Consider the following 13627-nt stretch of genomic DNA (forward strand, 5'->3'; position numbering starts at 1 on the left):
ATAGATAGAAAAAGATTTTTTTTCCTTTTCTGACTTTTTTTAGTAAGGATAATCCTGTTTCCCATTATTACTTTGACGAAATGTTCTGTCAGTGAAAGTAAATTCGAGTAGTTTAAGTGCCATGTACAAAATGGTAGCTGCAAGGTAGCGAAGGAGACCTAGAGACGAGTTTTGTAAATTTGAGACACTTTGTAATTTTAAAATTTTCAACATAGCCACAAAAATGTTGGTAGCTGTGTTGAAGGTAATAGCTAACATCTGGTATACATATAGATGGTCTAAAGATAGCAAATATTTTGCAGGATTGCTCTCACGAAAAGAACGCATAACTTGAGGTAAGTCTTAGATTTTACATGTTACTAAATGTAAAATGTAAAGATTGATCAGAACTAACTAAAAACTTAAAAAAAAGTTTGCTCTTGGATAATTTATGACCATCTGGTAACCGCGGGATTTAATTGAAACTTGAAAATCTGAAATATTTGACGGATGGAACAAAAACTTAATATTAGAGTGTATAAAGTTTGTTTTATAACTACATATTTGTACGCTAATGGCCTCCCTTTCCGTAGCAGATGGTGGGAAATAAAAAAAATCTTTTTGAATTTCGAATTAACACGAATTACGCAACAGAAAATCAGAGAAATCTGAAAATAATATTTGACGTAATGGGGTGAAACGTGAGCTTCCTTAACAGAACATTATTTTCTCGAATTTTTTTGGTTCTTTATGCATAGACACATTTGACCTTGGACACCATTCTCTTGTTCAATTCAAAGGAATTTACTTTGGCTTGTTCGACGTTGATAAATTGAAGAATTGCAAATCTAAACCGCCGGAAACTGATTAAAAGTTGGGTATAAAAAATTTAAGGATGGAAAACGATTGATTTCTTAACACCAACTATATCGCCCAATTTACAAATGTTAAATAATAGCACATACAATCCCTTTAAGTTTAACACCATAAAGACAATTGAATTATCAACCTTGTTCCCAAAAATCCCGTGGACCAAATTGGGAAATTGTTTATAGGTAAAATATTTATTTTGCGAAAATAAGAATAGCCTTTAACCTTTTTTTGAACGCGGTTTTGTTATTTGTTGTTCACGAACGAGGGATATCTACAGCTGGCTAAATAAATATTTCCATTCCCACATATGTTAAAGCTTTATGTGAAACATTTAAGTTTGAATCAATGCACATTATAACATGATCAGCTGAAACAACTGCCAATAACTCCACAACCAGAGGAGTTGTTTTATGTTAAAAAGCCAACGTTACCTTTTTTGACGGAGATTCTGCATTTGTTCCCATTAGTCCAACGAATGTGTTAAGTGTTGATTTACTTTTTATAACTATCAGACTTCACCTAAACATTCCAAAATTCAAATCTTATATTGATCAACGCAAAAGTAGAAAAGATAATATCGAGGGATTAGTTTTCACTGTAACTAACAATAAAAATGGCCTACTTCCACTGGATTAGGAGAACTTAAACCCGAGATAAACAAGGCGGATTTGGATACTCAGGACTTCTCACTAAAGAACAGTGCTATAAGAATGTGAAGTATACAATATATTCTAGTTTTACACAGTATGACCAAACCAACGCTGCGTCATAGGCGTAATACGATTAACCATATTAGGTTAAAGGTGAAGGGGTATAAATAGCCCTACTTTTGTCTGAAATTAATGATTGCGAGAAATTTTAATGTTACGAGAACTAATTTTCGCGTAGTTGGCAGTCCTAATTTTGTGAGAATTAATATTTGAGAATTTAACTAAACAAAAAAAGGATGCGATAAAAGATTGTTTCTCCATATTTATATCGTTTTAGGCAACCTTTTTTTATATCTTTTCGCCGTCCCAATAAAAAAACAGAAGGCGCTGGGAACAAAGTTGTGCCTTGGGATGCAAGTCACAATAAAAACGTCTGCGAAAATAAAAGCTTACATACATTTTAAATGTGTTTTATGTAAAACAAAAGAAACATAAATTGTAAATAGTTTTCATAGAGGAAACATATCCTTTTATCGTGAAAAATTCGCGAATAGAAAGTTTCCGAATAATTTTCTCGGCAATTAATTTTCGCAAGATTGCGAAATTCGCAAAAATATTCTCGCAAAAAGGTACATTTGCTGCAACAATTAATACTTCGCAATTTAGAATTTTTACTGACGTCAGCAAATCACCACGTGATTAAACATTAAAAGGAGGTGTTACCTCTGCCAACCTTCAAAATAAGACAAAGGTTCAGAAGGTAAAGTGTAAGGCATTCTGCCCTCTACACCACCCTCCCCCAAACTTTTAGCCGGGTAATTCAGATCCTAACCATCTTTAACAGGGTCACAACAGAGAAAGAAAACAGACTTGACCGAGCAAACTTATCAGACACTAACTTCAACGAGCAACGTTGCTACAGTCAAACTCGATTTTAATCTTTCAAAAAGGATGTTTTGCAATTGCAAAGCGATCACGGAGTCTCATACCGCTCAAGTCTGGCTCTAGAGAAACGCTTGTAGGGCAGGAACAAATTTTTAGCTTGTTTATGTTGGACTTGATTACCCCTATTAGTTTCCCGGTCAGTTACTCATAGAGTTTATACTGTATTGGCGCACTTGAGGCATAAATTATGTCATATGTCTTCTTGTATTTATACTTTTTTACAACATTTAACTTATCTAAAACATGGTTAAATGGTTCTGGCGCGGTATGAGACTCCATAATTATACAACTGCTCACGAAGGGTCTAATAAGCTACAAAATAATAATCAAAAAATGGAGTCGAATCCAAAAGCTTATGGAGGACACTCGGAAAGAGAACTAGAAGTAGCGAAAATACAAAAAGAAGTAACTGAATGGTGTATATATCATATGAATAAAAAGAAAGATGTGCCAATGAAAAGATACGCATTAGAACTTATGTGTTGATAATTGAAAAACCTTGCTGATGTATTATTTTCTAGCATATATTTTTTGATCAAAATATAAGTCGTGGATTTAATGCTTAATAATATGATTTCTTTCGTGTCTCTCCTTCAATTTTAATAAAACGTGTTAAAAACGTTGCGTAAAGACCCTGGGATTGAGGTTGTTAACAAAAAATAATTACGTCATACTTTTAAAAACAAGAAGGCAGACATTTCCCTGACTTTTAAAATCTCTCAAATGGAGAGATGGCTCTCCCGTTTCCCGTTTCACTTTTAAAAATCATCATAGCAACAGCTGGAACTCCCAAGCACAAGCGCATATATTTTATACTCCTAGAAGATTATTTAAAAGTAAACCGTAAACTTACCGAATAGCTGAAAGAGCTCTGGGAACTAGAATTCCCATTCTCGTTCCCAGAGCTCTTTAAGATTAAAATATCGAGGTTGTTTTTCTCAAAAGCTCGGGGGTCGAAAACTGACAATTCCTGCCTTGTTAAGAGTTTAGCAGCACTAATTGATTAAATTATTTGTGTTGCCAATGGTGATGCACTTCAAGTGTCATCGGCCGCGCAAAATAACTTTTATTCATTTATTAACTTGTTTATTTCTGTTTTTAGTAAACAAAGCTCTGTGTTATATATCTTTAGCTCCCATTACTTGCCTTTATCGTGTTGCCGAGAATGGTAGGAGAAAAAGAAGTGATAGCTATTGCAGGGACAACTAAATGATAAATTTTAACTTTCTTCATCTTCCACAACGGGTATATCAAAGCCCACCACGGCGTATCCACAGACAAAACAACTCAAAAGTTGGGGCAATGTCTACCTTTCGATAACTTCATTAAGGCTGCCTTACACTATATTTAACCTCTTTTACTCATCTCCAGTTGGTGTCAAATTTTTAGGAAAATTATATCTCTTAAGAGTTTTTTAAAATTTTTTAAATACATTAACAATAATTACTATTCCAAGAAATGTCAGAAAATACCTGTATTCTAAGCATGTGATAAGAATTTCTAAGTTGTACAATTTACGTAGTGGAAAACAGCTTTAAGAAAAGTATCACGTGATATTTTTGTCGTTCGGGGAAAAGCAGGGAAGATAGAAGAGGACGCGAAAAGGACGTAATATAAAAGTAAGTAAGTTACTTTCATATAGCATCGTCTGCAACGATAGAGCTGCTACAAGTCTTCGTAAAAAATATCCACTGATATAAGCAGTTAATATACATATTATATATATATAATATATTATATTTTCTTACTGTTAAAACTCAGTATATAACGAGGTAGCTATAGCTAGCTGGCCACGTTCGAATAAAACAAAAGTTCGTTGTTAACGAAATGCAACGCTTAAAAGCGAAAAAGATTGGCTAAACAAAAAAAATAAGTTACGCAGGAACAACCATTTCCTTCCTTAATTAAAAATGACTAAAATAATAGACTAGCTAGCTAGCTATAGCTGGCTATCTATATTTGTGATTAGACTAAAGTGAAAGTTACTTGTAGTGGCGTGGCGCCGTAGATTAGTGGTTATAGTTCTCGTACTCTGTGTGGGAGACCAGGGTTCGATTCCTCTTGACGGCGATTCAACATGGGCGAGTGAATGTTACCATAGGCCCGGGTTAACCCAAGCCATGTGAGGGAAATTGGGCAGATGGCTCACTGTGTGGGATGTTGGATGTTGCCAGGAGTTGTCTAGTAAAGCACGGGCCCTAACTGGGTTTGCGTAGCTCAAAACGAATACTCTAGTTTTGTCGATAAAGCCCGTGTAGAAATCCACTTAGGCAGAAAGGCAATGAAAAATAGGTTGTTTTAGATGTTTGGCTGACATCAGCAATGCAGATCCAAAACAAAATTGGCAAAATTTAGTTTATTCTTTGCCTGTAATGTGTAGAGGTTGAAACACTGATCAAAATAATGTGTAGGAACATATGTTTTAACGAACGCGTAAGGTTTAAAAATTTTGCTGACGTCAGTAAAGACTTGTCAAAACAAAAAAATTGATTTAAGAAACTTGTATACTTGTTGCCTTCATTGTATAGATCTTGAAACGCTGATCAAGACAATGTATAGGATCTTGTACTTCAGAGATATTGTGGTTTAAAGTTTTTTTGATGACGTCATCAACCCATTCAATCCGAAACGGATTCGTAGAACGAGGTTTGGGAAACTTGCCCAAATTGATCCTAGGTGGTCCCTGAAAAATCATTGACGCACCACCTCGTTTCCAAGTTATTTGGCGTAAAAGTTTTAAATGCATTGTAATGGCTTCATTAATTTAATATAAGATATTGACGTTAAAGTAGTGTTATTAATATCCCACCGTAACGTCAAAATATTTAACATTTCAGCCATAAGTTTTTCAGCTACATCAAGGGAAAATAAACACATCCACTTCGCATGTTACAGACACACAATCTCTGTATTATTATATGGATATATACATATGGATAAAGCAGAATACCTCTTGTTTGTCAGAAACTTTATTGAAATGTGGAGTAACATGGTTTACAGCAGCCCTCTGAATCCATGACAGCATTCAGCTTTTGCCGTCGTGAATGACATTGTTGTCGACCTCCATGCCGTAGTGGTTTATAAACTACACAAAAATAAAAGTACTCTTTCCAACTTACTTATCTTTCTAGCTACTTATTTATTTCGTCAAACAAGTCTGTGTTAGATCATACCACGCATCAGTCTTTTTCAAAAATATTTGAATCAAGGAGATTCAAATATTTCTAATCAAGTAGACAAATCAAGGATGTTACGTGTGCGATGTTGCACATTCATTTTGCGGTAGAAAGGTGGGGACGTTTTAAATCGTGAACCCAAAACACGATGATCGAGCGTATAGCAACTCTCTCAATCTTAACTTCCTTTTCTACATGTCCGAAATAGTATGCATGACTATACTGTCATTTCTATAATACAGAAAAAAAATTTGCCGCACTTGGGTTTCGTTTTTTAAATTGTTTGAATAACACTTGTAGCATAGAGAAAAAAATCCATTAAATACGCACCTGCTATGGTTTCCAATTGTTTTGTCAAATGAAAAAATTATCTACAATTAAATCCATGATAAAATGTTATTCATCACTGTTATTACATCCCAATTTAGTTCAGACTATTTTGGTATATATTCCTATTGATGAAGTATTGTACATTCTTACATTCTTTACATTATTAGTATATTTATTTAGAGTTTAGGAAAACTTTTTTTCTCTCCCAAGAGAATTTAAGGTTTTGGTGCTTAAAGTCTGCTCTTTTACCATTACAAAATTGTATAATTCTGGTTCATTAACCCTTTCTCTCACTGTGGAAATCAGTTACACTTCCCAAGTATTCATATCTTTCAAATTATGAGTAATTTTTAAAATATTACGTATGCAAATTAAATTTAATTATTTTTTTCAGTAGTACGGATAATGGTCGATTTATTTCAGCCCTTTAAATGCTCAGAAAATCCATTTTTGATTGCATTTTTTGTATTGAAAAAATCAGGGTGTTGGAGATTTCAGAAACATGTTCCACAAACATGATCTCTAAAATAAGCAAAGAAAAATGAAGATCTGACTAAATTCTTCTTAATTATGTTAAGTTTGAACCAAAAATATTGATTTTTTTTAAGAATTACCTGAAACTATTAATGAGCCAACCGTTTTTTAAAAAAGTAACATTTGTTGTTCAGTTTTATGTGACGAAAACTTAAGCAAATTTTTTGGACTAAGGAATTCTGTTGAAATATTCATCTAAATTATTCTGTGTTAAGTATGATGAACTATTCATACTTCGACAAGTGTAAAGTGTAGGTTTAAAATGAATATTTTTATTTAGAATTTAATTAATAATGGTAGGGCAACAAATACTAAATGTCCAACCAGAATCGGACACAGCCTACATCGCTGGTATCCAGCAAAAATCTATTCCATTTGAGCACAGATTCATAGCGAATATTGAAAACAATTTAAAACAATTGCGGTATGTATTTTTTATAATTTTTTATGTTATTTTGTTAAGAACAGCAATAGCATATAATGACCAATAATCGGGTGGATCTAAATTGGTGTTAAACTAAGGTTATCCAGGCACAAATTGGGTTAGTAATTTCTTTGTGATTGCTGTGTTTATCAAAAGTGCGTATTCAAGCATTTGGTTTCAAATCAAACTTTTGAGCGTGTTGTACTTAATAAATGTCTTGGTTTTGTAGTTCTGCAGTAAAATGGGACATAAAAGTTTTGATATTTAAAAACTTTTGGTACATTAGTAAAGAAGTTTTGGTTCTTTGAGATGATTGGCCTAAAAACTGTTGTTAAAAATACCTGTGATTTACAAAGTGTAACAGCTGTTTCTGATAAGAAATACCAATAACACCTTTATTGTGACTGTATACCTCGGTTTAAACAAATTTTGTCAATGCAATATGTCACCTAGCATGCCCTTGCATGTTAATACACTAGTCTATATAAATGTATATAAATATAGCAATTTAAATCTCATTTTTTCTAGGTATGATGTGGAATATTACAAGGCTACTCAGTCTTTAGAGAACAATGTAGTTCTTTCTGGCTCTTATGAAAGCATTGATGCTAGAGGAAAGGGTTGGAAAAAGGAAAATTTAAAAAGAAAGATTTCTGGAAAAAATCAGCATGAAGCTAAAAAACAGTATAGCCCACTTGCTGATTCAGCTGCGGGAAGAGAAAGCGAAATGAAAATCGAATATTGTAACGCTGTTAGTAATGTTATTGTTGGTATGTAGAATGTTATACTTCATAAAAGTAAAAATATCTAGTTTTTTTTAAGGTTTTGTTTGCACTTATCTTTTTTTTTTTTTTACATGTTTTCATCGTATTTTAGTGCGATCACGAGACTCGGAACTCACTTTGAGGCCTAGAAGTATACCACATCCAACAAATGGAACATCGTATGATGAAGCGAATATAACATCAGTACCTGATAACAGTGTTGCAAATGTGATAGCAAAAGGAACAACTTTAACTGACAGTACAGCAGAGGGTGGTGGTGATGGTGATGAATCTGATGAAGACAACAAAGAGAAAGTCACCAGCACTGTTGACACCAGACCTAGAACGGTCTTCGAGGTATTGTGCAATTTCTAACATATTTCTTTTTTATTTAACACGAGTTATTTCGTATAAAGAAGCAAGGTAACCTTTTATAGGAAAATTACAAGAAAATACTTGATTTTAAAAAAAAGTTCCAAGAAGAATGGAAAAGTGACAAAAGAAGGGTAAAGACTATTGTATATGTTCACAACTTTAAGCTGTAACTTCAAATGTATGTTTTTTATATCAGTCCAATCGCACAAGAAATTTGTTTTTAGTATATTGTTGAACATCTTGAACATGCTTACAATGAATGCTTAAAGAACAGTAGCATAGATGTTTGTACACTGACAGCATGCTCAGGACCACAAGCAAAAGCTTTTTGTGAAGACTTGATTCAGAAAGTATTAGAAGTGAAGAGTGTAGAAGACTCGCAATTGTCAACATTGTTAGCCTTGCTGTACCATTCCATGATGTGTTCTAACAAGAGCAACTGCAATATGCCGCTCTGTGCTGATTTCATGTAAGAATTTTAGTTGTTGTACAACTTGTGTTGTAAAAATTGGCTGGATCAAAAAGTCTGCACAGCAATTGATGGATATCTACTAGATTCATCTTTTGATTTTGCTTTTTAGGAAAAGCATTCGCAAATGGTTCGAGGAGCAGCTTGATGATGCCAAAAACAACTATGTGTCCTTGGCCTTCGCCAATGAACAGCCTGAGCTCCTTTATTCGGTAAAATCATTTTAGTTTAACATAGTATTTTGGTTTAGATTTTTGCTAAGTATTTCTGAAAAAAAAAATAAGAACACATAAAACATAACTAAGTATTTTTTTAATTTCTCTTTAGAACACTGAAGCAGTCGTTGACAATAATGGAAAAATAACCAGCACTCATTTTCAAATAAACCATTCCAAATTCCTTGGTAAAGGTGGATTTGGTTCTGTCTATGATTGCTGGGTAGCAGCCAATAAAAGTGATGCTCGAATGGCAATTAAAAAGGTAGAAACACACTGATTCTTATAGATATAATCTTTTATAGAAACTTCTGGTCTTTCCTGATCCGTTTTATTTTCTTGTAGAATTAAAGATACTGTTAAAGTTTTGATTGCTTTGAGTCATATATTATATAAGAGCTAAAAAAATTGTGGCATACAAGTCTTGTCATAAGAAGGTGTTAAACCAATTAAAGTTGATCTTGTAGTTAGCGTGTCATGTTAAAAAACTAAAAAAAGCATGCGTTTTATTGATCACATTTTCAGATGCTCAAGGTTTTTCATAGCTTGTATTCACACTTACTTTTTTCGATTTTTTATATTGTATATTTTCTATCTTTCATTTTTTCATTCAGCTAATTTTTACCTCCTATTTTTATAATAAATATCAGAAAATTTCACGGTCTCACAAGACCTTTTTCGGCATACATATTGAAATATCTTTGAATTTTTAACCTACTTTTATGTACTTTCATGTGATATTATTGTAAATGTTTTTAGATGGCGTTGAGTGCGGAGCTTCCCAAAATTGATGATATGGTGGCGAATGTAAGATGTGTGCAGAATGGACCTAATCTTTTATTGCCAGATTTGATCATTTCTACAAAGAGTAGAAATTTGGCTTACTTTGTCATGGAAAGGGGAGGTTGGTATATATATTTTTTAAATTTGCAGCAGGTTTGGTCTTTTTTATACCACTACTACCTACTTACTTACTCAACGAAAATCAATTGTTTTGCATTTTGCGATATAAATTATTAGTTTTCCGGATTTTATTAGATTTTAAGACAGTATTGCAGTTGATGTCTTGCATTTCTTAAGCATTTGTGTTTGTGATTTTGATATTGAGATTCAGGATACAGTTATTTATAAACGCAATAATTTAATATTTTAGAGATCTCACTTTCCCATTACCTGCGCAAAGTGTACAAGGTACACGAGACTACGTGTCACGAGAAAGAACACATAGGTCCATGCAATTCTGGTTTAGTTGTTGAAACCTGTTGCAAGTATTTTTTGCAATTAGCGAGAGCTGTTGATTACATTCATGACCATGACTTTGTTCATGGAGACATTAAATGTAAGACGTTTTCCTTTTTAACTTCTCTATTACTGTTGATGTTTTCACTTGAAGCGTTTTAGGTGTAGGTGTGTGTGTCGTTGTTGTTGTTTGGTTGTAATCTCAAAAGAATTATTAATCTTCTGGCCGTTTTATCCGTTAATTAAAAAAAATCATGATTTAGCTAGAATAATTTTGATTGAAAAACAATTTCAGAGAAATTTAATTTTTACCTTTCTGTTTTGTTTGTTTATAGCAGTGTCTATTTGTGTAAAAGAAATACAATATTTTATTGCGTTTTTTTAGGTGACAACGTCATGATTATGCCTGGTTACAACCAAGTAAAGCTCATTGACTTCGACACTCTAAAAAAAGAGAGTGTACGAGCTGTGTCTGGTACTCATGGTTACGCTGCACCAGAGGTATACACTGATCTTTAAAAATCCTAAAAAATAGCCAAAGTGTAGTTTTATAGACTTTTCATCTCTGTCATTTTAATTAGGTATACCATCGTGGTAATGTTACGAAAGCTTCTGATGTGTATTCACTGTGTTCTATCATACCAGAATTGTACTATGTGTTTGCAATGCAAACAAACAAACCCAATGAAATTGCGGAAAGAAATCTCGCTATTGTAAGTTGTTTTTTTTACTACGAATATTGTTTTATTCGCATACACGTTTGTTATTTTTTAAACGCATGCTTCATTTAGCCTCTTTCACTTAAGGGTAAACTTTTGTAGTTTGCTTATGTTATCCAGGTTCCAGACTTGGTTTATTACCTTTCTGAATGTTCAGCCTGTTTTTAGCATTTGTTTAGCCCAAATCTGAACCTGTTTACATGTTCGACTCTGTTTGCATATCAAAATGTTTGTAGGAATTTTATTGCTGACAGATTTCTTTCAGTCAGGTGGTTCAAATGTGTCAATCGGTGTGTTTGCTTTATCTAATTTTTTTCTAATTTAGTATCGCTGGATGAAGAAAAGGGAAAAGTCACTGGCCTTGCTATTTTACCGCGGAACTCAGGTATGTGTTGTTTAAAATTCACTATTTTCATTTGCGAGGTACTTTAAGGGCAGAAACGCGTTTTTGCCCATTTTTCGCGAAAGTTTTTGCCTTTACAAATTTCAAATCAGCAAAACGCAAAAGTTTTTTTCACGTGAAAAAAATTTTTAAGGCCTCTTCCTGAAATTCGTTGTTATAAAAAAAATACTGACACATGGATGGATATCTATATTATTATAATACCCGTATACGGCTGTCCCTCTGTCTGTCACGCAAAATGGTAGCTTAGCTGCGCGAATAGCGAAACGCACGCAATGCGGTATAAAAAGGATGGCGAACCGGTGGATTTTTCCACGGACTAGTTATTAATTAATACGTATACAATCTTACATCTTCTCTAATATCTTTTTCCTCCTGTACTTGTCGCAGCTTCGTCCTGTTTTCTAATTTGCGTTGAAACAGGTGGAGTGTTCACGACCGTGGGTTGACCGTGTATTATGTGCGTAGTAGTCAGGTGAGGGGTAGTACTGCATATTTTTTTTTTTAGATCGAACCGAACAAAAGACCCACTATTAAACAGTTAGTTCGATGTTTTGAGCAAAATCTGGAGTTGCATGAAATGGTAATCGCAAATGTCGCCATACCACCTCTCCATGATATTTATGTGGAAAGGCCAAACGAAAAAGACCGATCACCAACAAACAATTCTTTGGATCCGAGAGCCGCTGTTTGTAAACAAGTGCTTGAGAAATGGTAAGGCTAGATTGGTACAGTGTTGAAAAATATCGGCTGTGTTTATTTTTTTTAACTTCTTATAAAATACCTGTTATAGGCTTGAGAATATTATGGGCAAACTTCCGAGTCGGTTCCCGACGAAATGGCCAGTTGAAAGTAGCTATGACGAGAGATTCGATTCAGTCTCCCCTGGTAATTATGAAACTGGCATTAACTTGAGCCTGGAGGATATTTTGAGTAATCAAGATGAGTAACCTGGCCTTTGGAATGTATAGTGGTTAAGAAATGATGAGTATTTGTAAAATGATGCACAAATTTATGCTTTTTTACTTTATTAAGCTTCATATACCTAAAGCTATATAAATGAAACACGAAAGTTTGGTTTAAACTTATTCTAAATTTAGTATTTGTAAACTTCTTTTAACAGCAATTTTATTTGTCCAAACGACGGGATTTTAAAGTATGTAATTTATGTGTTTTTATTTTAAGATTTTTAAGTCATATTTGGTGATTGTGGTAAAATAGTTTGAAAATCATGTTACAAATCATTTTGTTGCGTCGTAATGTCATGGCGCAAAGAAAACATTTTAAATTTTTGTTTTGTAGTTTAAACAAACAAAATCTTCACGCCCTATTTTCGCGTTTTCAAATTACTCGTCAAAAACTAAATCCACGAATTGTATTACGTTATTACGGTGCCATATTTATTACACCATTGTTGTGTGTAGTCTGTTCACAGTGCAGGCTGCCATGTTGTTTTGTTTTGTCACTTGTGGGTGTGCCCTCTGCCATGGAGTTCGTTTCAAGATGGAGTGCATACACCCACTGTATTTTTGTGTACGCCTGCATGATTGATTATATGTAATTAGTTTTTATTCCCTCCCTTGGGAGTTGCTATGAGTTACACACATGCATCCTTCATTGAAGACTCTGTGAAAATTGCATTCAACTGCTAATCTATGTTCAATGTTAAAATTAGTGAATTGGTATAACCTATATACAGTTTCAAATGTTCGGCCTAAGCATGCGGTTACTCTGATACTAGATTTAAATCATTTTAATGTGTACAAGACTTAACATCTGTATTATATTTTTTTGCACGGGAAAAAAACGCTAAAAAACAGACTTTATTTTTCAACTGATTCAGAAAAAAAAACCCGGAACACCCACCAGCAATCCTAAGTGCGAATACATTTACTAGGCCTTGGACGAGGTTGGCTAAAATCAGTTAACTTGTCAACGGCAAACAATGTGTCTTTTTACAAGCGATGTCTTCTAATTTGTGAGAAAAACATACAACCTACGGAGCTTTGCGTGGGTAATTTAAAAGTTATGCAAGAAGTGGGAATTCAAAAGCAACAAGTAAGGGTACCACAAGTGCTTAATTATTTCAACGTCTTTTAGGCAACAGTGGTACACAAACCATCTTAAAAGGTTATGAACTTTTTTACAGAAAAAAACTAAACTATGATTTTTGTACCACTAATTTTTTGAGTAATAAGGTGCACGCTTTTCAATAAAGTTCACTTTTGTACGCACGACTGAGCTGAACATAAAACAAATCAAATTAGTTCTCAGGATTTTTTTGTTTTTATACATGTCAGAAAGGATCGACGCAAAAAACATAATAGTCCAGATGAAATTGAATAACTATGGTAAACTTTTATTAAACATCGTGAGGCTTAAGTTAGGCACAAAAGGCTAGTGCTTCTTGTGTCCAACGTGTCCAAACTGTTTTATTTTTAGAAGCTTGAGAAGGCATCCAAATAAAAGGCCGAATTCTTATTTATCCAACCGCTAAACACCACAGGGAACGCTAAAAGTAAATTTTTACTC

General features: G+C 33.6%; 1 protein-coding gene across 1 annotated transcript; it reads left to right on the top strand.

Moving 5' to 3' along the window:
- Nucleotides 1-3953: 3953 nt before the first annotated feature.
- LOC130645189 (uncharacterized) lies at nucleotides 3954-12914 on the top strand. Its single transcript, XM_057451083.1, has 15 exons — nucleotides 3954-4066; nucleotides 6768-6911; nucleotides 7440-7681; nucleotides 7788-8032; nucleotides 8113-8181; nucleotides 8275-8519; nucleotides 8632-8731; nucleotides 8847-8999; nucleotides 9494-9638; nucleotides 9888-10073; nucleotides 10359-10474; nucleotides 10555-10686; nucleotides 11018-11077; nucleotides 11604-11809; nucleotides 11889-12914. Exons 2-15 carry the CDS (start codon nucleotides 6781-6783, stop codon nucleotides 12043-12045), a joined length of 2187 nt encoding a protein of 728 aa, XP_057307066.1. The 5' UTR covers nucleotides 3954-4066; nucleotides 6768-6780; the 3' UTR covers nucleotides 12046-12914.
- The last annotated feature ends 713 nt before the right edge of the window (nucleotides 12915-13627 follow it).

This window comes from Hydractinia symbiolongicarpus, chromosome 5 (assembly GCF_029227915.1).
Source record: "Hydractinia symbiolongicarpus strain clone_291-10 chromosome 5, HSymV2.1, whole genome shotgun sequence".
NCBI lineage: Eukaryota > Metazoa > Cnidaria > Hydrozoa > Anthoathecata > Hydractiniidae > Hydractinia > Hydractinia symbiolongicarpus.